General features: G+C 36.2%; 1 protein-coding gene across 1 annotated transcript; it reads right to left on the bottom strand.

The window, feature by feature from the left end:
• Positions 1-527: 527 nt before the first annotated feature.
• On the bottom strand, positions 528-27184 carry LOC128013495 (receptor-type tyrosine-protein phosphatase H). The gene is made up of 17 exons (XM_052596534.1): positions 26886-27184; positions 22785-23043; positions 21997-22260; positions 21313-21585; positions 20632-20898; positions 19257-19493; positions 18905-19168; positions 5251-5347; positions 5086-5133; positions 4462-4543; positions 4146-4236; positions 3684-3757; positions 3427-3564; positions 2781-2903; positions 1731-1891; positions 1427-1562; positions 528-749 (listed from the first exon to the last, which is right to left on the bottom strand). Exons 1-17 carry the CDS (start codon positions 26937-26939, stop codon positions 603-605), a joined length of 2715 nt encoding a protein of 904 aa, XP_052452494.1. The 5' UTR covers positions 26940-27184; the 3' UTR covers positions 528-602.
• Between the last annotated feature and the right edge of the window lie 694 nt (positions 27185-27878).

The following is a 27878-nucleotide window of genomic DNA, read 5'->3' as shown; positions in this document are numbered from 1 at the left end:
GAAGCAAAACATTTTCCCTTCTTGGCATCTAATTCTCTATTTCACATACAGATATGACATTATTTAAATCAGGGTACCCAGTCCTGATGTAAATAATCACACAAAAATCATCTTGAGCTGAACTATTCCTTTAAAGCATGTTATACGGCAGGCAGCTGAGAATAAGTAACAATGGAATAATAATGGAAAGATACTTTGGTATTAACCTAAAACAAATCTAATTCAACTGACATTAAACAGACCATCTCTTATTTCAATTTTAACAAAAATGTCACATTTGAAAGCAATGTGCAAAATAAGCAGCACTAAGTACAGCTTAAAGGAGAGTTTCCTTTCAGAGACCACAGGTTATCAAGCAAAAAACAAGCCTATACACAGCTATTTAGTTTAATAAAGAGTGGCATTTAAGTTTTAATGGTAAACTTGTAGTTCTTTATAGCTTGGGCTCAAAATATCATTGCCAGTATCTTTCAGCATTGTTAGCAGAAGAGTCCTTTCATATAAAATAAAATAAAAAATAATAACCCAGGCTTACAGTTTTTATTGAAGGTTATGTATTTGAAATGAACCATTGGACCATATGATATGGCTTATATTTCTGTTTATATTTGACTTTGATTGTTATATTCTTTTAATGCTATTGTGTTGACATAGATCATGTCTGAGTTGTCATAGAGAGGCTCTGACTTAGGCCCAGTTTTGGGTTGTAGACTATCCATGATGCACTGGTGCAGGAACACATACTGAGACTGTAAGAGAAAGAGAGATAAGCATAAAACAGATGAAAGCAAAGAGTGTCTGCCAGGAATACGTATCTCCTTATTTCCATGTGATAAAATTATTGCCTGCAATTACATAACGATATGTAATAATCATAAAAATACAGATGCAATCCTGTTTGGCCAAAGAATGTCCTTTTTGAACTCAGAAGAACTTTGCAGATAAAAGGAATTGCTGTTATTATATTGCTGTTAGGTCTTGAAACCTAACTGTAGAATTAGCAGTAACATCTCTGTATGTATATATGGAATAATGAAAAAAGTTCTTGTTTAATTGCTACTACTTAAAAAATTAGAGTGCTTTCATTTCATGTTACTCATGTTACTGTTTACTAAAACTTTAATCACTGGCGTGAATGCAAAGAAATCATGGTTATTAGCACATAAATGTTCAAGTAGTTTAATATGTTTGCATTATTCCATGGTATATGTGGTTACATACTGTAAGATATACAGTTTCCTAAATGCCACCCTGAGATGGAATTTTTATAGTAAAATTATTATGGTAAAATTCACATTTTTAAGTGTTTGGATCCTCCAGGAAAAAAGCTAGCCATAACCCAAATAGGCCAAAATAATTGTCACAATAATAATACCACCACCTGAATTCTAAGCTAAATTACTGTATGTATTTAAATCAGCGTTACCTCAGTTTGCACCATTAGTGGCCGACAGAGTCTCATTTGCTGAACAAACGCTGCAATTCCCACTGCCTTCTCTTTGTGCAGCTGCTGTAGCAGGACGTCCAGCGCTATTAGGGTACCTGTCCGGCCCACTCCAGCACTACAGAGATGGTGACAGAAGGATTAAAACTTTGCTTTATTTTGTCAGTGTAATTATTTATTAATGCTTACTCTTCACACTGATTTGCTCTCCGCAGTCGACTGACTGTCATTATTCACGTTAAGTTAATATTTGAATTGGGTTTAAAAGTTAGTAGTAGTAGCCCACCTGCAGTGTACAGTCGTCGGCCCTGCAGAGTAAGAGCTCTCTATGTGCTGACGGATGAGTCCTCTGAATTGGATCAGCTCCTCTGTGCCAGCAGGAACACCGTGATCCGGCCATGCTGTGAAGTGGAAGTGTCTCACTGTTCGTGTCTCGGAGGTCTCTTTCTGTTATAGATTAAAAAAAAAATAGACAGAAATAGATTATGTATTAAGCTAATCTGACTGGTCATGTGCTAATATATTCATATTCAAGTTAAATGGCTCATATCAAAAGAAAGCAGAATAAATATTTCTGAATACCAGATGAACTAATGATAAGAGTGTGGTAAAGTCTGTCAAAGTTTGTGCTATTTCTCACTCTGTGTTGCACCTACGGCTCTGCAGATCCTGCTGAAGGATCCCAAGAAATAAGTAGATTATCTATATTAAATAAAATGTTTATAATATGTCGCAATGTGATAATTGCTATGTAAAAAAAAACTATCCATTTGTTAACTCTCATCATCGCTTATTTAGAAATCATGCATCTCATTTCTGGTCCAAATCCTTTTAATATCCTAAAAGCAAATGACTAACAGTGCTAAAATACTCTCACAGGATGCTTTAGTACTACCGAAAAAAACATGAACCTGATAAATATGACTCTAAATCACTGCCAGACTATGATTTATCTTTTCTGAATTGTTAAAATATTGGTGAATGAAACACCATGAAAGTTTTATATTTCAGCTTTAAAAGTGTGCTATAAATAAATAGTTCTCATAAACCGCTGTCAGGGCCAGAGAGAATAGAGGATGAAAAATAAAGTCAATTATTGGTTATGATATAACCAATATATATATATATATATATATATATATATATATATATATATATATATATATATATATATATATATATATATATATATATATATATATATATATATATATATATATATATATATATATATATATATCATTTCAAACAAAATTAAACATTCTGACATGTTGCTTTGAATGTTATGTTTCATTCTATTATCATTAAACAGGTAAATATAAATATTTTGGCTCACATTTTTTATAATAAATTCTCGCAGAGTCCAATTCGGAAATTTATCCTCCAATTTCACTGTAACCAGCAGGTTCCCATAAAGACACGGCGTGTAGTCCAGCGGCCAGTATTGCTCACACTTGACCTGGATAAGTTAAATCAGAAAAGTTATATTTAAATAACTGCACAAAGTGCGGAGGAAAAATCTGACATAGCAAGCTAAAAAGTATGCAACCAAACCACTCTATGTGAAATACTGTGTTAATTGTGGGCGGCAGTGGCTCGGTGATTCATGTAGGTTGTCTACAAACCGGAAGGTTGGTGGTTCAATCCCCGGCTCCACCTGACCAAGTGTTGAAGTGTCCTTGAGCAAGACACCTAACCCCAGCTGCTCCCGATGAGCTGGATGGTGCCTTGAATGGCTGACACCGCAGTCAGTGTATGAATGAGTGAGTGAGTGAGTGAGTGAACGGGTGAATGTGAGGCAAGTTGTAAAACGCTTTGGATAGCCATGGGGACTGTTGAAGCGCTATATAAATGCAGTCCATTTACCATAATAATACTGTTTCAAACATTTCTACATAATGTAAAGTTCCATATAGTGTTTAAAAAAATGGAAGCAAGTAACTACTTGAAACTAGAGTAAGCAGCCTTCTATTCTGCCTTACCTTTCCACTCTCAGTGCAGTTGGTTACCATGACGATGGCCTGTGACCTTTTCTCCCAAACCATTCTCCAGAAGTCATTGACAGTGGATGGCAGTGGACCTTGAGCAGCAATATACTGTCTGCTTGCATTGCCATAGCCCTGATATACACATAAACAAATGTCAATCCACCAGAAGGACCATTCTTTGGAGAAACAAGTGAGGTAGTCCTTTGTGTTATGAATTACAGCTGATGTTGGCTACTATTTAATGTACTTACAGGCATGTAGTTAGCATTGATATAATCAGAATCACCCTCATCCTTTGTAGTGAGATGCACTCTAGAGGAGTCATCTTAAAGATAGAGAGAGGAGGACAAAATTACATTTTCTAGTCAGATAATGTGCAGTAATTTTGCTTGTGTGTGTGTGGTCCTGGTATTCCCTACATTACGGGGACAAAATGTCTTCACAAGGATAGTAATACCAGTAATTTTTGACTTTGTGAGAACCTTTTTTTTAGTCCCAATGAGGAAACGAGCTTATAAATCATACAAAATTAAATGTTTTGAAAATCTAACAATACAAAAACATTTTGTGGGGTAGAGTTAGCGTAAGGGGATAGTATAAAAGATAAATGCCGTATAAAAACATTACATCTTTGGAAAGTCCAACACAAACCTGTGTGTGTGTGTGTGTATGCGTGTGTGTGCGTTTGTGTGTGTGTGTGTGTGTTCACTTACAGGCTAAAACATTGGAAAATCTATTTTTGTCCTGGTTTTCGGGAAGAAGAGCTGCTATACTAGACTGTTCTATACCAACTGAACTTAAGTCCTGTTAAAACATATTCAGTAAAATAATACTCAAGAAACACAAAACAATCATCATCAAAACAATGAGAATTAACTTGATGATTCTAACATATAAACAGGTTGTCATTTTCAATATTTCAATTCTTTGCAACAGTCTAAACTAGGCCTGGTTTTATTTAAATATCACCAAAAATTCAGTCAGAGATAAAAAAAATACAAATGTAATTTAATATTACAGACAACCTACCTCATATTCCTCACTGAAACCTCTATTCTCATCACGACTCATGTTTTGATAATGTCCAGGAAATTTATCCAAGGGAATCGGTCTGGAAAAAAACATTTCACAGTTACTTTTTTATATATAGAGGACACTAAAATGACTTCATATACAGTGGCCCCAAAAATGTAGACACTTTTGGCATACCTAAACAAAATGTCTGGATAACATAGCATTAGATAACATAATATTAATAAAGCAAATGTATTTGTGTATAAAAACTACTGTACATGACACTTTCACATTTTGATATCTAATTACACAATTTCACCTAAGGTTCACCTTAAACTGCAAATTCTGTCATTGTTTACTCACTCTCTTATCATCTCAAACCTGTATACTTTTTTTTCTTCTGAAGAATACAATCGAAGATATTTTGAAGAATGTTGATAATCAAACAATTTTGGTCATCACTGACCTCAATTGTACAAATATTTCTCAAAATATCTTCTTATATGTGTTCCACATAAGAAAGTCATTGGAACACAGGATTGGAAATTACATCTAGAGAAATATTGAGATCAACTTCCAAATGCTTTGCCTTGGGCCACTGTATTTAAAGAATTTCCAAAATAATAGAGTCATACATACTTGTAGTTTTTATTAGACACTCTTGACTCCACAAGTGGGTATGGCATTCTAAAGATGAGAAAAACATTAGAGATAAACCCAATATAGCTTATATTGCATTATATTATGAAAGAAACTGATAATATTTATATAAAAATATATAAAATCAATCAATAAAAATCATACTTATTGCGTTTTGCAGAACCATATCGGCGCCATGCAAATACAGCAACACAAATAATGATGACCAAGAGTAAAAATACAAGAACTCCTGCTATGACACCTGCAGAAAATAAAAAGAAACAAACACTGACGTCAATGCAATGTTCAACTAATATAAATTAAAACAAGGATAAGCTCTATGCAGCTGAAGCCTAGGTTTGCAATCCTTCAGAAATCATTGTTATATGTTGATTTGCTGCTCAAGAAACATTTATCATTAATGTAATGGTTCTATTATTATCAGTAATAAAAACAGCTCCCCTTCAGGAAATCGAGCTGTCAAACATTTTGGAAATGCCATGGCGAGACCACTTTCTAATGCATGTGTGAAATTAGCCCAAAAGTGAAGCAGACGTCATGAGCGGGGTGACGTGAGCAACCAGGAAGCATAAAGGCACATTCGCCAAGCTTAGTGAGATGGTGTGTGTGTGTGTGTGTATGCAAAAGCACTGAGTGACAAGTTTCAGAGGCCATTTCAAGTCATGTGTTCCTCCCTGCCCACAGTATCTTTCAGGTGGTGAAATAGTGTGTTTGGTATTAGAGCAATAGCAGTCAGCTCTCAAGCTCTCACTGTCACGAGTGTGAGCTTCTCCTGCTCTGTGTGCTTCACTCCTGCCTGGCCATCTTTGATGAAGATCGGAAGATCTTTCAGAGATTGGAAGCCTGCCCCACTGTTTCTTCTCCCCGAGAGAGAAACAGATGCTTCATCTATCTTCCTCCGAGGATGTTGATGTAACGAGCATCAACATGGAGGAGACTGTGAACTCACCACCACAGTCGCTCTTGTATGAGGAGCCAAACTGAAAATCGAATGGCCAGCCGAGAAACAGGATGCTCGTCCCAAGAGCAAGCTGGATGAGCACACCCTTAAAGCTAGATCACAGCCCTCATGACAGGGCCTTCATTTTTCCCAGATCTCCATGTTGATGTTACGAGATCATGGGATAAACCATATTCGTCCCGACTCTTCAGCCCCACAGGTTCTAACAACTCTAACATCATGGGTATGAATGAGAAGGGATATGGACAGATGCCGGAGGTGGAGCAGACACTCGAGAGCTATCTCTCCTCATCCTCAGCATTGTCCCTGAAGGCCCTAAAGCTTCCCACCAGGCGAGTAAAACTGACATCCAGTCTGGTGGGGAAAGTTTATTAGATTAGATTCAACTTTATTGTCATTGCACATGTAAGGTACAAGGCAACAAAATGCAGTTAACATGTAACCAGAAGTGCAATAAGCAGTAAGTATATACAGTGTCTACAATATGTTACAAATGTAAAATAAATATACAGATAAGGCAGTACTATGGACAGATTTTTCATTTACTATCAGTATGATATACAGATAGGTGTACTATGAAAATACTATACAGATGGATTATGTAATAAGTGTATGTACACTATAAGCAGAAACTATGAAAATATGAACATTATTTACAGTTGTGGTGGGGGGGGGGGGGGGTCAGAGGGCAGAATTCAGTAAGGAGACAGCTGTAGGGAGGACGCTGTCCCTGAGTTTGCTGATCCTTGTCCGGAGGCTACTGAAGCATCTCCCGGAGGACAGGAGGTTAAACAGTCTATGGTCAGGGTGAAAGGAGTCCTTAGGAATGCTGCAAGCTTGACATAGACAGCGTTTTCTCTGGATGTCCTCAATAGCAGGAAGTGTTGTCCCTGTGATGTGTTGGGCGGTTTTCATCTCCCTCTGCAGTGCCTTGTGATCAGCAAATGAGCAGTTCCCATACCAGACTGTGATACAGCTGTTCAGGATGTTCTCGATTGCACACATGTAAAAGTTCGCCAGGATGGCTGAAGACAGCTGGTTCTTCTTCCCTGTCCTGAGGAAGAAGAGGCGCTGGTGAGCCTTCTTGACCAGGCTGGAGGTCTTTGTGAGGGAGATGGTGGTTCCCAGGAACTTGAAGCTGGAGACACGTTCAGCAACCATCCCGTTAATGTGGATGGAGTTAGCAAACAACATACAACATCGGTACATATGTGTTGTTATTGTGCAAGTGTGTGAGTACCAAGTGCAGCACTGTGCGTACTGCATCCTCTGTGCTCCTATTGCTACAGTAGGCAAATTGGTCTGGGTCCAGTGTGGTTGGGAGGCAGTCCTTGAGGTGTGCTAGGACCAGTCACTCAAAGCATTTCATAGCAATAGGTATGAGTTCTACTGGGTGGTACTGTATACATTCAGGCTTATCAGGAGGAGTGTCTCGGTCCCAGGTGGGGGAGGGGGTCGTGATGTAAGCTCCATCAATGTTTGTGTAAACATGATCTAATGTTTTGTCTCCTCTAGCATGGCAGGAAACATGTTGATGGAATTTGGGGAATCATCTCTTAAAGTTGGAGTGATTAAAATCACTCGTGACAATAAAAGCAGACTCTGGGTAAGTGGTCTAATATTGCCAATGGCTGCATGCAGTTCATTCATAGCAACCTTGGCATTAGCATCCGGTGGATTACTGGTGCAGTAACTGCAGTTATAATGATGGAAGTTAACTCCCTAGGCAGATAAAAAGGTCTTCCCTTAACTATGAGAAACTCTAGGTTAGCTGAGCAGTGTCTCCCAACAATGACAGAGTTCGTACACCAAGCTTTGTTAACACAGGTGCACATGGAGCCTCGCAATTCAATATCCTTCATTTTATGTGCTCATTTAAAAGAAAACTGTTCACACTGACTTAAGCTTTGACAATCACATCACCATAATCTTGATCATGCAGACCAGACCAGAAAATTACCTTCAAAATTACTAGAGGGCTACATGCAAATCACACAAATTTCTGGTGATCTAAACAGCTCAAGCATTCAGTTTTAACCTTCTTAAAGCGACTAAAGATGTGTATTACCAGTGTCTTGGAATTCAGAAATGAAACACTGATTCAATGACACTTGTTTATGGTGCCTTAAAAAAAGGCCACATCCTGGCTAGCTCGATAACATTATCGACATCCGTCGCTGTGTAGCATGTTTCTGTGAAAACCATGACATTGCAATCCCAAAGTTTCTTACTGTGGGAGATATCGAGCATCGAAATGTGTACATGTCAACATCTTATACAGCAGCAGGACAGGCTGGTGCATGTCTGCACACTATGGCAGTGTTGCAGGTGTACCAGTTCTACCTGCTAAAAGTCCTGGATGATAGGGAGGAAGATAAATCTGATGTATTCGATGAATGTGTGGGGGCACAGACCTGTCGTTTCAGGCCACCAAGGAAACAGACAGAGCCATCGGCCATTCACTGGCAGCATTGGTGGCTACCAAGTGACACCTGTGGTTGAATCTGTCCAAACTTCAACATAAGGGCAGATTCTTCCTCCTGGATGCCCCGTTATCACCTTCTTGCCTCTTCGGCAGCTCAGTAGACACTGTCGTCAAGAGGTTTCAGGAAGCGAAGAAGCCAGCACTTCCTCCCTCACTTTTCACAGGTCTTTGGGACTGTTGAGCGGGAGCAGTCCCAGTTATCTAGCTCCTCATACAATCTGTCCCAGAAGCAGAGATCAGCGGTCAGGGCATCGCTCTCGGTCAGGGTCCTCTATACAGAATTATCATGTTCAAGAGGACATCGGCCAAGCAGTCCCGACAATCCAATCGTCAGGACCATGAGGGCTGCCACCCTGGGGAGAGGAGGTACACACCTCTGTATACAGTGCCCAATCCTCCTTGGTGCCTTCAGAGAGTTTCAACGATACCCTTGCCACCCCTGGTGCTTCAGGGTGCAGGAAGCTCCTGCAAGAAAATTTCCTATTTGCCAGCGACAGTAAAGCACAGAAAAGCTCGCCCCCTCAGATGAGCATGCTAGAGCAGTCAGGTGGCTCCTCTAGTGACACCAGAGACCAGTCTTGAGAGACTCATTCCCTCAGTATACTTTCTGACAGCAAGGAAACTTCTGCCAAATGTCTCACAATGTTTCCTGTAAACTGTAAAGATAGGTTACATAATTCAGTTTGGTTCTCATCCACTTATATTAAAATAAGAAGTAGAAACTCTCTTGAGGAAGGAGGACATAAAATGTGTTCTTCCTCTCTCATGAGAATCAAGATTCTACAGCTGTTACTTCATCGTTCTGAAGAAGGAAGTGGGGGGTTGTCTCCTATCATCTACATCTACTGAACTGTGCTATCAAACGATTTTGGTTCAAGATGCTTACTATCAAACATATCGTGGACCAAATCAGGTCCAAGGACTTGTTTGTCACAAAAGATCTCAAGGACACACACTTCCACATATCCAACCTTCCTCAACACAGGAAGTTCCTTTCAAGAGTAAAGCATACCAGTATTTGGTTCTTCTGTTTGGCCTGACACTCTCACCCTGCACTTTCATGAAGTATGTGGATACTCCACGGGGTCCGTTGCGAATTACATCGATGATTGGTTTATATTTGCTCAGTCAGAGCAGATTGCGGTCCGGCATCGAGATGTTGTACTCGAGGTGGGGTTATGGCTAAACACCAAGAAAAGTGTGCTTTCTCCACTACAGAGAAACACTTATCTGTGTGTGGATGTGGGATTCAACAATGATGCAGGCTCAGTTGTCTCCTGCTCATATCGAAGTGATTCTCACAGCTTTGAGGGAAGTGAGAGAAGGCCAGTCACTCACTGTCAAACAATTTCAGAGATTGATGGGTCTGACGAAAGCTGTGTCCAGTGTGATTTCTTTTGGCCTGTTGTACATGAGACCCTTGCAGTGGTGGCGTAGGCCCAAGGGGGAACCCACTTCGCAAAATCAAGGTTGTCACTCAGGGCTCCTTGTCATCATGTAAAGCTCACGGCTTGGGAAGCGGTCATGAGAGGCCGCTCTGTTCGAGGTCTGTGGGAAGGCCATCATCTCACGTGGCACATCAACTGCCTGGAGATGTTGACCGTGTTTCGAGCTCTAAAACACTTCCTTCCAGACATAAGGGGACAATCATGTGCTTGTTCGCACAGACAACACATCGGTGGTCTCCTACATCAGAGGTTTTACTCTGGGGCTCCCCTCCTTCTCCGGTCAATTTTGCAAAGCACCCCTATGCCTGACATTTCCTCTTATACTGTACTTCCGCAGCAAAGTGTTTATTTTTAAACTTTTTACTAACCCAAAAATTTGTTTTGCCTTATTATTCTTCTACTGTATTATAAAAAAGTACATTTAAATGTTAATGCTATACTTTATAACTTTATAATCAGGGTATCTTCCGTCCATTTCAAATCTGTTTTCAATTAAAAAACAGAAAACGAAATACTCCAGAGGATTCAAGTGAGAGAACATGAATTCAATAACCAGAAATGGAAAAATGGCTCGTTTATTTGTTATTCCATCTAGGTTAACAAACGGAAAATAAGTTTTTGACTTGATTTCTCATTTTGTCGTTTGGAGATTAAAAAACGGTTTATGGCTTCAATATTTCATTCGCACTTGTGGGCGGAGCTGAAACGCTCCTTTCATCTGATTGGTCGAATCGCTCCGCCTTCAGCTCAGGTCTCTACATTCTTTCAAGCAGAATAAGAGTCTTATAGGAGTAATGTCTGAAATGCCGCTCACTGTTAATTAACATAATATTTGAGTCAGATGTTGCTGCGCACATAATTCGTGCTGCTGTGGCTTGCAAGTCACCCCTTTAAATTATTTCTAGGTTATAGTATTGTATGAATACTGTCCCACTGATAAATACAGTGCAAATAGTTCTGTCTCCATGGATAAAAGTGAAGTGGAAATAAAAATCAATAATAGACTGATCAGTTCCATGATAATATGGCTGTAACATTTACGTCTCTCGTCTTTTAAGTCAAAAGGCACTAGACATTAATAATTAATTGTGGAAATTAATATAGTTAAATTTATGAAATAAATTAGAATTTTTAATTTTATTACAAACTAAATTGAATGATGTTTCTCTTTTAGTCTTCTTTGTTGGCCTTGAGAAAGCCAACATATATTTGAACATAATTATTATTATCTATTATGAGAGTAATTGAAATCGACTAAAATTTTAATGTTTCACCAAATTCAGCTCAGATCTTCAGACTTGTTTGACTCGTTGCTGTAACTGGTCAGACTTTTTCCTTCTCAAAAAATCCAAGTGACTTTCATTATCTGAGCAATGAAGGTCTTACACTTAATGTCCACTAGAGGGGGAGACAGGAATTCTATTTACATAAGTTTAAATGACAAATAAAAACATTACCATGAATATGCCATATCTGTGTAACACAGGTTCTTCAATGATAGATGGGGTGGGAGGGGGTATACCTTAGCCAAATGATAACTGTATAATAGAAACCAACATTAACTACTGCAGCTGGTGTCAAATAAAATTGATTATGTTTTGGAAAACTGCAAGTCAAATGTACTTGCACAAATGACTTGCTGTTACATAATACCCCTTATGCGTTGTTGGGGACGTATTCGTCCGCTAGAAGTTGAGCCTTATTTTGGCCACAACTTTCTCTGTGTTTCAGCTAATGGAATGATTTTTGGTGAAAAATCTTATTTTGACATATGTTTTGGGAAAATGCTTGAAAAGTTTCAAAAATCAACAGTACACTGTGGGCAAATTCACTACCCTTTTGTTATGTTCGGGATGAGGCTTCATATACAAGTCAGAAACTAAGCTTTTTTTTTTGCACAGGCCTATCTAAAGGGTTAATGGTCCCACCTAGTGATCAACTGTAAAAATAACAAATTTTACCTCTTCCCAAAAGGGAAAACCACAAACAATCAAGAATGCATGATTTTGTGTCATGACTTTGCAATCAAAAGTGTCATTATAATGGAAGTCAATGGAGCAAAAAACATCCACCAACAATAAATTAGGGGAAAAAATTAATAAATCTAATGCTGCACAAATAAAAAAAATGCATCAAAGCCAATCTTGTTACTAATCTTTGACATGCCGAAGACTGTGATAAAAAAAAAAAATCCAGCCACAATTACTTTTATATTGAAAATAAGTCATTTTGTTAGTTTTTTCCCCCTAAATCAGTAACATCATTTATGAACTTGGCAATTAAAGAGTTAAAATCTTGGATTTTTTAAAAAAACAATTTGGTAGTTTTGATCAGGACTGAGGTTGATTAATAGATTTATGCAAAAAAAAATATTGAATTTTTTTTTTTTTATCTGATACATTTTTATAGCAGTTTAATTGAGTGGATGTTTTCATCCCGAACAAAACGAAAGGGTAGTGAATTTGAACAATGCACAAGGGATACATAATGATTTTTATTTGGCACCAGCCGCAGTTAATGTTGACAGCTAGCAGGAGTGTGGTGGGGAGCGAGGTCTGTTTTGACCGATGGATGGAGACCTCAAGGCAGTGGCCTAAATGCTGATCTGAAGATTTTGTCTTAAAAGGTTACAGTTTACATTGTACTTACTGAAGTACACCTCTGCATGCAGACACCCAACTGTACAAATGCATTTATAGATTTAAAACCCAGTCCTGAACCGGGAGAACCATGTTCTGCAGAGTTCAGTTCCAACACACTTGCTTGGACATTGCTACTGATCCTGAAGACCTTGCTTAGCTTAGGTGTGTTTATTTGGGGTAGCTAAACTTTGCAGGACACTGGCCATCTAGGAGGAGGACTGAGAGTCCTGACATTAGCACTTTACATTCAGTGCATGTGATTTATCAACACTGAGTACATCTTAAAATGTACAACTCATGAAAAATAAAAGTTCCAGATGGACAAACGTTAAATGCATAAACCAGTGTGAATAAAACATATCTTAAAATAAATTTGGAGGTAGGTTGAAAAAGCCAGAATGGGAAGTTTTAAAGTACAGCTTGAAGTGTGAAGTTTATTCTTGTACACAGATATGGCATATTCATGCGGTATACACATGAAATTAATGTATTTATTAGTCATTTAAACTTACGTAAATGTAATCTAGTGGACATTAAGTGTAAGACCTTCATTGCTCAGATAATGAAAGTCACTAGGATTTTTTGAGAAGGAGAAAGTCTGACCAGTTACAGCAACGAGTCAAACAAGTCTGAAGATCTGAGCTGAATTTGGTGAAACATTAAAATTTTAGTCGTTGTCAATTACTCTCATAATAAATGATAATAATGTTCAAATATATGTCGGCTTTCTCAAGGCCAACAAAGAAGACTAAAAGAGAAAGATCATTCAATTTAGAATGTAATAAAACTAATATTACTAATTTATTTCATAAATGTAACTATATTAATTTTCCCAATTAATTATTAATGTCGCACACACCTACCTAGTGCCTTTAGACTTAAAAGACGAGAGTGGTAAATGTTACAGCCATATTATCATGGAACTGATCAGTCTATTATTGATTTTTATTTCCACTTCACTTTTATCCATGGAGACAGAACTATTTGCACTGTATTTATCAGTGGGACAATATTCATACAATACTATAACCTAGAAATAATTTAAAGGGGTGACTTGCAAGCCACAGCAGCACGAATTATGTGCGCAGCAACATCTGACTCAAATATTATGTTAATTAACAGTGAGCGGTGGTTTCAGACATTACTCCTATAAGACTCTTATTCTGCTTGAAAGAATGTAGAGACCTGAGCTGAAGGCGGAGCGATTCGACCAATCAGATGAAAGGAGCGTTTCAGCTCCGCCCACAAATGCAAATGAAATATTGAAGCCATAAACCGTTTTTTAATCTCCAAACGACAAAATGAGAAATCGAGCCAAAAACTTGTTTTCCGTTTGTTAAACTTAATGGAATAACGAATAAACGAACATTTTTCAATTTATCGTTATTGAATTCATGTTCTCTCACTTGAATCCTCTTGAGTCTTTCCGTTTTCTGTTTTTTAATTGAAAACGGATTTGGAATGGACGGAAGATACCCTGATTCTTTATAACCCTCTGCTCAATTTTAACTTTTTAAAATAAAAAACATGTATATAAAGAGAGAGAGAGAGAGAGAGAGAAAAAGATTTAAAGCTCCTGTATTTTTTACATTCTTTACAACTTCAGAGTACTTTTTCTTGCCATAGCAAACAGGACAACAGGGTGTCACGCTGTCTGGTCTCTGTTTCCCTGGGTCTCCACTAGTGGTCTCACTTCCCCATAGGCACCTCACCGCAGGCACTACAATTCCCACAAAGCTTTGTCCCTTCATTACAGTAATTGCACTCCTGTAAATTGCACTCAGGTGTCTTCACTTTATAGTCATTACTCTGCCTATATTAACCAGTCTTTTTCTGTTTGTTTTCATGGAGTCCTTTCTTTCCTTCACCCAGTTTCCTCGCCTTCCGAGTTTCTAGTTACTTTTCCTGTTACTGTTCCATTCCCTGTTTGTTTGTTTTTTTGGATTGATTTTTGGTTTTGACCCCTGCTTGTTGGATTCTGATTTGGATTACCCATTAGAACCCACACTGTGTTAGGATCTCTCATCTCCTGTGTTTCCCTGGGTTCCTGAATGTAACACAGGGGGGATGCCAAAAGATCACTCACTAAACCTGTCCCTTTGAACTGGACTGACTGAATATCTACTGATTGTATCGATTAAAAAAATAAACATACAAATAAAAATTCAACAATATACATTCTAAATCTGTTGAAACACATAAATCTGAAGGCAAGATCAGTGAACACTTCTTTCACTCATATGTGCATAAACACCACTGAGATCCTCGTCTATGGGTGAGCATCCATTATAAAACTCTCAGGACATTAATTTGGACAACTATGAAAATAAATTGAAATTTCACCCATATGTATGATAGGGATCAGCACCCAGAGAGCGTAAATAGTTTGTGAATCAATAATGTATCCCTAATGTACAACCCTGATATTCAGGATTGTCATACATTAAGCACACACAAGTTCGTTATTATTACTCTAATCGTATTTACCTTCACATTAGCATAACAGTTTGCTTCAAGCAGCTAAGAGATGTAGTCTGCATGCAGCAGATGGAAGTTTTGAGCCGACATTCAGTCTGTATTTAACAGTATGATAAGGCTTGCTGCACCGAGTCCGAAGCAATCAATCACAGAACATGAGAGACGTCGTGCAATTAAATCATTTTAATTTTTAATACATTAATAATAAAAATGAGACAATTATAGGATATTTAAATTAATTTTAAGCCATCTCGTGGTCCCCTGGAGGATCACTGAGGCCCCCTAGTGGGCCACGACCCCCCAGTTGAGAACCCCTGTCATACATCAATCGGCAGGGGGGGTCTGCACTCACTCTCACTTTACAGGCTGGCGTACCAAATGCTCCTCATGGCCCCTGAGGGGGCACAGCTCACAGCATCCAGTCTCTCAACTAAGGTTGTTGAGACCATAATCCAGGCCAGAGCTCTCACCTTGAGGAAACTGTACACCTTGAATTGAAGACTCTGCAGGATTATCTCCCTCCACTATGAAGGTTTACGTGGTGGCCATAGCTGATTTGGTCAGTCAGTGGGGAAACACCTGTTAGTTAAAATTTTTCTCTGTGGCACCCCATAGGCTAAAGCCAGTACAACACACCAAGGTGCCCTCATGGGACCTGGCTGTGATTCTGGAGGCTCTGTGCAAACCTCCCTTTGAACCCATTAAAGATATCTTGGACAAGCTCCACACGCTTAAGATGATCTTCCTGCTCGCTATATCCTTGTTGAAGAGGATAGAAGTTTACATTTACTCTCACACCAAAGTCATGTGTCTTATCCACTGCGCCAACACCACCCCATTGGTGGATAGCAGGAAGCAGTACAAAAATGACATACTCTGCTTTGTTCAGTGCAAGCACTGGACTCTTATATTCATAGAGCTGCCCAGTGGTGTAAGGCAGATCAGGTGTTCATTTGCTTTGTTCCACCTAAGAAGAGGGTTCCACTGACCAAGCAAACTATGGGTCGGTGGGTGGTTGAGACCATCACACTGGCCTATGAGTCATCTTGCCTCCAGTCTCCTATAGGGGTCAGAGTGCACTCGACTAGTGTTGTCACGGTACCAAAATTTCAGTATTCGGTGCCGATACCCGTGAAAACCACAGTTTTCGGTACCAATTTCGGTACCAAAGCAAAACACAAAAATATGCTAATAAAAAAAAATAAAAAAAAACTTTTTATCACTAAATATAAAACCAATGTCATTCTTTATACTTATTTACAATTGTGTTTAAATTTTTCTCTTCATGTAATATATTTATGAAAAACAGTAAACAGGTTTCACCCAAATTTATTTATTTATTTATTTATTTATTTTTAAATAAAGGGGATTTGCTATTAAAATTAAAACGTGGAAGAAATATTGTGTGATTTATTTATTTAAAAAAATAAAGTTTTATAAATTTTTTCAACAGTAGCAGTATCACATACATTCTACTAAATAATAGTAATATTTCTAGCACAATGCATTTATGTAAAAATGAACTTTTATTTTGACGCTGGTTTTACTCAAATTAAAAGGTTGTGAAGTGAAAAGTTATGGTGATGTTGTTTTTGTATTTATGTCCTCATTGAAATGACTGCAAGCCCTCACGCACTTCAGTCTATGTAGTAAACAAACCCACACATCTCTGCCATTCATTCATTCACACAGAGACGCACAGAACAAGCAGGATTCACATTTCAACCAACTTTTGCAGCTTAACATTTACAGATACTGTCCATATGGAGATTTGATTTGATTAATTTATGCTAACTTTGACAAATTCCGTGGCTGTCCATATTAAAAAGTAAGTTTCATTTTCATGACAGGATTTTGAGATTCCGTCCGCGTTTTCTGCTTCAAGGAAACCATATCGCTGTATGCATCAGCAACCAGGTTGACTGGGTACTCGGTACCACCGGTACTTAAAGAAACCTGGTACCGTCACATTTTAATTTTTTTAGTAGGCCTACCGACTTGGTACCAAAGTACCGGGTCTTTTGACAACACTACACTCAACTATGGGTATGGCAGCCTACAAGGCTTTATCAGTGGCCGTGGCCCTTCAAGATGTTTGTGCTGCGGCAGGCTGGTCCTCTCCACACACATTCATCCGTTTCTACAGTCTGGACCTGACATCTACTCTAGGGTCCCAAGTTCTCTCGACTTGATGTGCTCATTAGATACAAACCAGACAGAGACTTGCTTGTATGGTATAGTAGGTATTCTTGTTCCCAAAGTGTTCAACATAGCTTGAGTTCCTAGAAGGGATCATATGATGTGATTTAAAGTTTTCCTTTCTCTTTGGAGTGTTATAGGCTGTTCATGAATAGATAAGATCCCTAAAGTTGCAAAGACTTAAGTCTCAAACCCAAAGAGATATTCTTTATAAAAGCTAAGACTTGTCCACGCCCCCCTAAAATGACTCATTTAACCCCACATGTCTACGTCACGTTATGGGAGGATCTGCATAACACAGCCCAAATGTTCACGCAAAGAAACAAGCCTTAACTTTGATTGTCGCTGTTGCCACCGGTGCCATGTCGTGGAGATGCTGTTTCATTGTGAAAGTGAAAATACTTTGTTTGGCCTTCCAAAAGAGGACACAAGTAGAAATCAGTGGTTAAGTTGTATTCGCAACACTATTCCAAAACAGTTCAACCCAATTATTTAGATGTGTGCAATGCATTTTATGGAGGACTGTTTCCTCATCCTGGGAGAGAAGACTACAATGTACTTCTGACTAACAGTCTCAGACTGATGGTTTTTGTAAAAAAATGACACTTTTCAGAAAGGCGGGGCATAGAGGAGAAACAATAATGTACAGGTATGTGAAAAAAATGTGTTTTTTTAACCTTAATCTGCATAAACCCATTTCATTACACCAAATACACAAAAATAACATTCTTTTTAGCAACATCATATGACTCCTTTAAGGGGAACGTCTTGAGGTTACTTATGTAACCATAGTTGCCCGAATGGAATCAGATGCTATGTCTCCCTGCTATACGCCCTGCATCCCTGCTAACATGTGCTCTTGCCAGATGTGCCTTTATGCTTCCTGGTTGCTCACATCACCCCGCTCATGATGTTTTGCTTCGCTTTTGGACTGATTTCACATATGCTTCAGAACTTGGTCTGGCCAGGGCATCCCCAAATCATTCAACGCAGTGTCTTGTTCTCTTTGGGGAACCATGATTACATTATCATTAAAGTATATATATTTTTTTCTAATTAATGTGGTAACCATGATATACTACCATACAAAAGTCTGTGGTACAGTAAGCAGTTCAAATGTTCAACCATTTATTCAGGAGGAATAAATTATATTGATAACAATAAGATAATAAAGACTCAAATAAAGTTACAAAAGATTTATATCTTTGTTCTTTGTTAAAAAGTAAAAGTATTACGGTTTCCACAAAAATATTAAGCAGCAGGAACTAAATAATATAAGATGGGAGGAAAAACTATATTTCTCTGAAAAAAGTGATTTCCTATAGTCTTACGAAGTCACATGAGGGCAGTTGTGTGTGGAACAGGCCACTTTGCTAGCCATCTTTGCTCTACTTGGTATATCCATGAGAGCTCATGAGAGAAGCAGGATTCATACAGGTTTGAAACAACATGAAGCTGAGTAATAATGACAGAACTTTAATTTTTACGATTAATTATTTACTTCAATTTGTATTTAACTTGGAATATTCCTGAAGTTTTAAGAGACTATCTTTAATTATATAATCATATATAGACATTATTTTACCTGCTGGATTTGTTTGGCAGTTGACTGATACTGTTTGACTCCTCATGGCTCCAGAAAATGATAATGCTGTCACTTTGTACCACTGGGCAACTTGCAGGCCATTTATCTCCAGTTTTTTTTCTAAACTCCGTGATTGGTTGACACTTTGTCCATTAACATCGACCTGTACCACATCCACAGCTCCATATGGAGATTCCCAAATTACAGCCAGACCATACCCTCCAGAATGATATTCACAGCGGAGATGAGATACACTATTTGGAGCTTGTTTGAAAGAGAAAAAGAAGGACAATTTTTTTTATGGAATATCAGCTGATCAGTGCCACAATCCAAACAGAGCATGTAAACTCACCTAATGTCAGGTTGTGTGAGCATTGTAGCAGTTGCTGTGACTCCAATTCATAAAACAGTGAAACAGTGTAGTGTCCTCCGGGATACAGGTCTTGCAGATTCACCTTGTTGTGTATTAGTATTGGAGTTTTTTTATGACTTCCAGTGCTGTTTTGAGCTATCACATGTGTGGAACCATTAACTTCAGCCTCTATTGATGAGTTGGTAACTTTCCAGTTAAAGGACGTACAGTAAAGGGCTGCAGAAAACATAGTATAAAATGAATGCTGATTTCAAACTGAGTTGGAGTCTTACTCTTGGGGTCTTAATCTTGACATAAGTTGTACAGGACTTTAAGTAACATTTTACAGCATCCTTGTAACACGTTACAGTTATTTACCAAAGTAATAACTAAATTATTAGTGCTGTAAAATGATTAATCACATCCAAAATAAAAGTATTTGTTCACATAATATATGTGTATGTACTGTGTATATTTATTATGTGTGTGTGTGTGTGTGTATATATATATATATATATATATATATATATATATATATATATATATATATATATATATATATATATTGTATGTTCCTGTAGCTCATTTAGTAGAGCATTATCAAGCGCAAGGTTGGGGGTTCGATTCCCCGGGAACACATGATAGGTAAAAATTGATAGTCTGAATGTACTGTAAATCGCTTAGAATAAAAGTGTCTGCTAAATGTATAAATTTAATTTAAATTAATTTAAATGTACATTTAATTTAAATTATATATAGACACACGTATATATTTAAGAACAATTTTATATATTAAATATATTTATATGTAAATTTAATTATATTAATAAAACTATGCAAATATATGTAAATATTTTGTATTGTATATTATGTATATTTATATTTACTTAATAAATATATACAGTACACAGACATATTATGTAAACGAAAACATTTATTTTGGAATGCGATTAATCACAATTAATCATTTGACAGCACTATAAATTATACATAATTATATGCAACACTAAATCAAACCCTAGTCCTTACATTAACCTTAAAGTACATAGTTAATGTTACATAGTATTTCAATGTACAATTACTCTGTAACAATGGCACTTTACAGTAAAGTGTAAACAGACTTTAACTTCCTGGTCTGGCCCCAACTCAGATTTAAAACATATGTTTGTTTATTATGCAAATTAAGATGAATAAAGAATAATAATAATAATAATAATAAATCTCTCTGAGTTTCAAGCATTCAAAACCATTCAGAAAAAGTATTTTGTCCCTAGCAAGGATTTTTTTGACTAGCAAGCTGTCAAAACTCAGTTAAAACTTATAAATATGCTTTTTAAATAAGTAGCTGAATTAAAGTAATGTTATCAAAACTTACTAGTGATGTTCTTAAAGCTGTATCCTCTACTTAAGGCTTTGTTCACCACAGTAAAGAGAGTAAAACTGTATTCAGTTCCTGGTGTGAGAGATGAGTAAGTATGTGTAATCACATCACCCTCAACGGATCCAGTGAAATGTTCCTCACTCCCCTCTCTATGACTTTTCAAATTGTAGTTGTAGATGTTATTATTGTTTAACTTATTCCATGAGATAGTCAACTCTGTCTGTGACCGAGTGACTGTTACTCCAGTTATGTCAGACAGAGCTGTGAAGAGAAATGAACTGTTAGTAATTAATATAATACAGCAGCACATTCTTCATAAATTCATCACTGATATGTGGTATGTCAAAAAAAAAAAAAAAATTAAACCTAGAAAATGATGTTTAATCAGTAGAAGAAAAAGATTTAGTAATTAGCAATGATGTTTTTGTAATTATTTGTTGCAAATCTTGTTTTTGACTAACGGAATCCCTCCATACTGAATGTTTGTGATCTGCAATTCAGTAAATTCCTTTCAGTTGCTTCAGTTCAACATCCTGTGTGTTGTAATCAATTCAAATGCCAACACATGAATTGAAAGCATGCTGATTCTTACATTTTGCCCATTTTTGCGATGTGATCAATTGTGTGTCTAATCCAAAGAGTAAGTAAATATGAATAATAAAACGAGCTACTTACTCGTGATGTTATAAAAGTTGAATCCAGTACTTCTCAGATCAGCGAACTCTGTGTACAGAGTGAAGCTGTAATTTGTTGCAGGCATCAAACCTGATATATGACATATTACCTTATTTCCATCTACAATTTGACTACCGCAATTCACTGGTGGTTCATTTCTGTTTTCAAGAGTATAACTGTAATTATTGTTGCTTGTGTTTGATACAACATCCCACTGTAAGATCATTTCGGTGTCATTGCTCCTCACATTCACATTTTGAACATTAGATGGCACTGAAACAAATACAGATATAGTGAAATATGTGTTATACAATGAGCTTGTCATTTACATGTAATTATTAGATAATCAGAAGGAAGTACAATAAAGGACATGTTAACTCTACAGCACCAACTGCCAGTTTGTGAAAGGAAATTAAAAAAAAGAAAATGTTATTTTAACTTCTTGGTGTATTTATACTGTTTTAGCAAATGCAGCTGAATTGTCACAAAAAAATGATGTAGCAGGATAAAATAGTTTTGTTGGAATTGAAATCAGTTGAAAAACAGTTAAAAATACAGCAGGGGTATACAGTGACTTGAATCCTAATTTCAAATAAGAATTTCAGCTGTGGTTCTGTTCTTATTCTTGCACTTGAACAGAAATTGGAGAGAAATGTCAGATGTCATATGTCATGATGTACTCACTGGTTACATTAGTGAAGTTGTATCCACTGCTCATTACACTTCCAAACACAGTGTAGAGCGTAAAGAAGTATTCTGTCCCAGCATCCAGAGACGTGACGTTATATTCCACTGTATCAGTTTGTGATATAGGTATTGAAACATTTTCTTCGTTCCTGTATTTCAGCTTATAACTGTAATCACTTCTGTTCTTGAAATTACTCCATTGTAATGTTATCATATACTCTTTCCGATTGATGACTGAAACAAGGTCAACATTAGGTGGAGCTAAAGAAGAAAGAGACAGAAATTTTATTTCAATAGCTTCTGGTACTATCCACCTGTACATTCATTCATCTGCCATTCAGTTCCTTCAATAACTGACCTGGTAATGTACACTTATTACCACTTCATACCAGAAATTAATTCTACAAATGTCTGAATGTTTTTGCAGTAATGTTACATTTATTTTAAAGAAAGTTAGCACGAAATGAATAGCAGTCAACAATAAAAACCAATTTTGGTTTCTGAATTGTTAATTGATCATGTAGATAGGTAATGTGCTGATAGGTAATGTACATGTTTGAATGAATATTTCTGTATTTTGCTTGCTGCTTGCAATTAGATGAGTTCAATATATATATATATATATATATATATATATATATATATATATATATATATATATATATATATATATATAACAGACTAGATTTTGAGAAAGATCAGTGATTGAAATTACTGAGCCAACAATTAACACAAATTAAATTTGAAACAATAATTATAGGTTTCCTTAAAAAAGACTCACTTACCAGTTACATCAGAAAAGTAAAATCCTTTGCTTGTATTACCCCCAAACACAGTGTAGAGCGTGAAAGAGTAGTTAGTCCCAGGAGACAGACCTGAGACTATATGATTCAAATAATAAGCTTCTGATGCATTGATTGAGACTTTATTGTCAATTGTTTCCAGTATATAACTGTAACTGCGGTTTTCAACTTTCCATTCAAATGTTAATGTAGTATCTGTTCGACCAATTACTGTAACATTCTTAACATCAGGGATTTCTGCCTGAGGAAAGAAATGACATTCATTTTAATAATCAAATGTTCTATAAAACAGCTAGTCTCCAAAACAATCACAACAGATATGTTTGCCGACCAGCTGAATTGTACTGACAGCACAACTATCACCAGTCATGCAGATTTGCTCGATATATCCCATCTTATCAAAGCATGTTGATCAAGTCTTTACCCGGGCTCTTGTCACTACTGCAATGCTCTTTTAGGCCATCCTTGTGAGTCTCCACCGAACCAATAATTACCCTCTTAATTGTGAATCTCTTTACTATTATACTTATTAAATAAATGAACAATACACAGCATTACTTTGGGTTGCTTCTTAATTGGAAATGTACATCCTAGTAAGGCTGCATATATTGGTTTCCATGTCAATTTGAATGATCCCTGAAAAGCAGCCGCTCACTAGTGTGCTTCATTAAGCATTATTTAAAAATGATTTATCAAGTGTATCCTTTTTGTCCACCAATAACCGACAATCCTTTGCAAGCACTCCAATAAATAACAAATAATTTGCTAATCACACTGAGCTAGTCCAATTTCATTACGTAAAATTTCATATATATATATATATATATATATATATATTTTTTGTAAGTTAATCACATAATGCTAAACTGTCTGTAACAGTAGACATTTGTAGTTCACTGAACAGTCTTATTCTAGCTTGATGTGCTAAGGAGAACTCTAGCCTACAAGCCTCAGAAGGACTAGTAAAGTCAACTTCAGTTTAAGTAAAGGAGGCCTGCATTTAGAACTGTTACTGGATCTGCATCCCACATTAATCCAGAAATCTGTGGTCAGTGATTGAACAGTGAAATTACTACATAACTTTGTTACTTTGTAACTTTGCTTTTGTAAACTTTCTGCTATTACCTTTTTAAATGGACTTCCAACATACATTCTACTAACTTTAATTGACTTTGCTAGTGCATGTCAGTTTATTCCACCAACCCTAACCCTAAACCTACCCCTAACCAGTCCACAGTCTACCAGTTATCTAATGAGAGTTAACATGTAGTTGCAAATGAATGAGAGTTAGTTGACATCTACTGTAGGTACTTGTAAGTGATTTTTTTAACATGGACTATTTAAATAAAGTGTAACCAAATTATATTCCTGAAGACAAATTTTTCAGTGAGAATTTCACTAAAAACTGTTAATGCGTTTGCTCTTAAAATGAACTCTTTACCGTAGTTCATTTATATCTTTTAATATATTTATTCCAAACACAGTGTTCAGATTGAAACTTATCTAGATGGATGCAGTGCGAGTTTGCCTGAGGATACAATTGAAATCATTAACATGGAATGTTAAACACAAAAGCCACTGTGTATTATGTACAGTTTTGAATTTTATGATGTTGAGGTGCACAAATACACACAGTGGCATGACAAATAAACTACAGTAAAATACATTTACATAATATATTATCAATGATGCTAAGCATACCTCTTTCCATTTGACATATAAAAAGTAAAATTCCAACACCTATCTATAAATCCACTGAAACAATGTATGATTAGTCTAGTGAATGATTCTCTTTGACAAGTTACCATAAGGTAGAAGAAAACTGCTGTTGACACAACAAACAAGGAAATAGTGTATAATGGCTTTTATAAAACACTAAGTCAAGAAGTATCTGTCCAAAGTTTAGTTGCTTCTTCTCATTCAATGTATATAAAAAAGATGGATGGAGATGTAGGACACACTGGTTTCCATGTTTTATGGGAACAAAGACATATTTTTTATACTGTACAAACTGTATTTTCTTTCCCGTAACCCTAACAAAAACTTTCTGGCACTTTTTGCTTAAAAAAAATAATAATTATGTATATAATTTTTCTCATGAGTACCAAAACATTGGTCATTACTATATCTTTGATAACATTTGGTCCACATAACATGGAATACCAGGCACACACACACAAACACACACCGGTTTCTATGTTTTATGAGGACATTCCATAAACGTAAGGGTTATTATACAGTACAAAATATTGGTATTATTGTATTATCCTTGTAGAGATATTTGGTCACCACAATGTAAGGAAAATAAAAGTCTTCTAAGTTCTTCAAAGCAGCCTCCCTTTCAAAACTTAGTTATTCTCTTCATGAATTTTCCAGCTTCATGAGGTGTATACTGGGATACTGGGATAAAAAAAAAAAAAAAAAAAACTATTGAAAAAGACCTTCTAATGCTTGACATTGGATTTACTATCCAATAACCTGTTTAAGAACAACCAACATTAGAAAATATACTATACAACATGTTTTTATTTTTATTTATTTATTTATTTATTTTTATTTTATTTTTTTTGTGTGTGAATAAAGTATAGCTTATTTAAAAATAATTAGAATGTCATATCCATTACAGTAAAATCTTATTACTAACTCTATTTATACAATAACTCATGATCACTTCTCTGACTTTGGACTGGTATTGTCTTCCAGAAGTGAATCATTAAATCCATGAATATAAAATCTGAATCCACAGAACTGGCATCTCCAACTCCATTTAAAAGATCAGATAAATGGCTATTTTTATATTGGTATCAACCTTTTTTTCTATAGTCCACTTTAGACATACTATCAACTATAATTAGCTTTACAACTACATGTCAACTAACTATCATTACAATAGACTGTTAGTTAGGGTTGTATAATTGTGTCTTCAGCAGTCCTCTTGGAGTTAGAAAGATAATTAGTTTACACTTTATAGTCCCATTTCATATTAGGTGTCTATACATACTATGTACTTGAAGACACTTTGTTGTACAGTGTACCTACTGGGTTCATGCTGAATTGCAAAACTCTTTTGTTGCTCGGTGGGATATAGGTAAGGTTAGAGGCAAGTTTGGTGCTATTGTTAGGTTTAAAGGGTGAAGTGGGGTCAACAGTGTAGATGTAACTACAGAAACTATTTACTATTAACTATGTAACTATTTACAAGCCAATATTTCCAAATATAAGTACAATGAAAAAAATTGAACGTACATATCAAATTATCAATTTAAAACACATAGTAGTTAAGGACAATTCAATTCAAGTGAGTCACAATTTATTTCCATAGTCCACTTTACACATTCTATTAACTGTAAGTAAGTTTGCATCTACATGTCCGATTAATTTTGAACTACATGTAAACTTATTAAAACAGTATTAGTAGACTGTTAGTTAGTAGAATAAGTTGACATACTCGAAAGTTACTTAGCAGAATATCTGTTGGAAGACCATTAAAGGGGTCGTATGATGCAATTTAAATATTTCCTTTCTCTTTGGAGCAAGGCGTAAAATTTCTGTCATATGCTTATAACATTCAATCAATCACAAAGCCTTGGATAGCTGGCCAATCAGAGCATACCTCGCTTTTCAAAACGATGAGCTTTGTAAAAATCGATGCACTTCAGAAAGGCGGGGCATAGAGGAGAAACAATAATCTACATTATGTGGAAAATAATGTGTTATTTTTTTTTATTTTTTTTTTACCTTAAACTGCATAAGACATTGCATTACACCAAATACACACAATAATGTTCTTTTTAGCAACATCATATGACCCCTTTTAAAACAATACTGATACTCTAATGTTCAATTTAATGTATTGCTTGCTGCTTCACTGTAATTGATTGTTGGATATATATAAAGATGTACATCAATTACTCATAGTTTCCATTTAAATTCAGCACAAGTTATTCTCGCGGTGCTTTATGAAACCAGTATCGGTCACAGGTGCTTTTGTCCTGAAAATGAAACCTCTTTGTCATATACAATCTAAACCCCAGACTCAGTTTACCACATAAAACAGTTGTATATAGAGAAAGATTGACTTACCCATGTAGAAAGCACACACAGCGATACTAAAGTCAAAACTCGTTCCATGATCATCCCGGTATGTGGTTAGTGTAAACAGCGCTTTTATCACACTGGAATTTTTTATTTAACCACTACATTCAAAAACCATATTGAAACAACTATTCAAGCCTGTTGATATTACTGCACTCACACATACCACCTTTAGTATTATAGTCTCTTTAAACTCTCGGTTCTGACGCTTCTCTCTGTATCTGTTCCCTGTGTTGACCTGTTTTATTGCCACTTCTCCTTTTTCTCATGACGGGAAAACAATGCACATCAACCTTTGTCCTGCCTTTAAACCCAAGTTCTTCCTTATTTTAAAAACTCCTCCCTTTTATTCTTTCCAAACTGGTTATAACTCACTTCTTCTCTCTTTTTAATTGCCCCTCACATTCAATATGCTTATTTAGGTTGGTCTTCCCATTTCACCTAATTAGCTTTAACATTTTAAAATGTTCAATTATTTTTGTTTTCGGATATGCTTTCAAGCAACTCCTAAGAAATTAAGTTTATGAATTGAACTGAATTGTGGCTATTAGTTTTGTTTTTAGTTTTCCCTTGAATGGTGTTCTGCCTGTGGCTTGGCAAGGAAACAAAAGAATCTAGAATCCTTTCAACAAAAAAAAAAAAAAAAAACAAGTGACAAATGACCCATTCTTGTCTTTATGCAGTAACAATAGACCAAAGTTATGGCTTAATTTCCATAGGGTGAGTATTGAATATAATATCTGATACTGTGCACATCGTGATAGTGTCTTTACATAGAGAGTGCATAGAGCATTTCTATCTCACCTAGCTAAATTTTGTCTCTGAACCATTGTTTTTATTTTTTTATTTTTTTTCAGACTGATGATGAATATATTAACAAACAACTTCTCTTTATTATAAACATTTGTAGGTCTAGTGTTGTGTGTAGAGGAAATTAACTGTGGAGGGTTTAGTTTACTTTTAATTTTCAGCCAAGACAGG

Source organism: Carassius gibelio, chromosome B24 (genome assembly GCF_023724105.1).
Source record: "Carassius gibelio isolate Cgi1373 ecotype wild population from Czech Republic chromosome B24, carGib1.2-hapl.c, whole genome shotgun sequence".
NCBI lineage: Eukaryota > Metazoa > Chordata > Actinopteri > Cypriniformes > Cyprinidae > Carassius > Carassius gibelio.
This window is presented reverse-complemented; position numbering and strand designations above follow the sequence as displayed.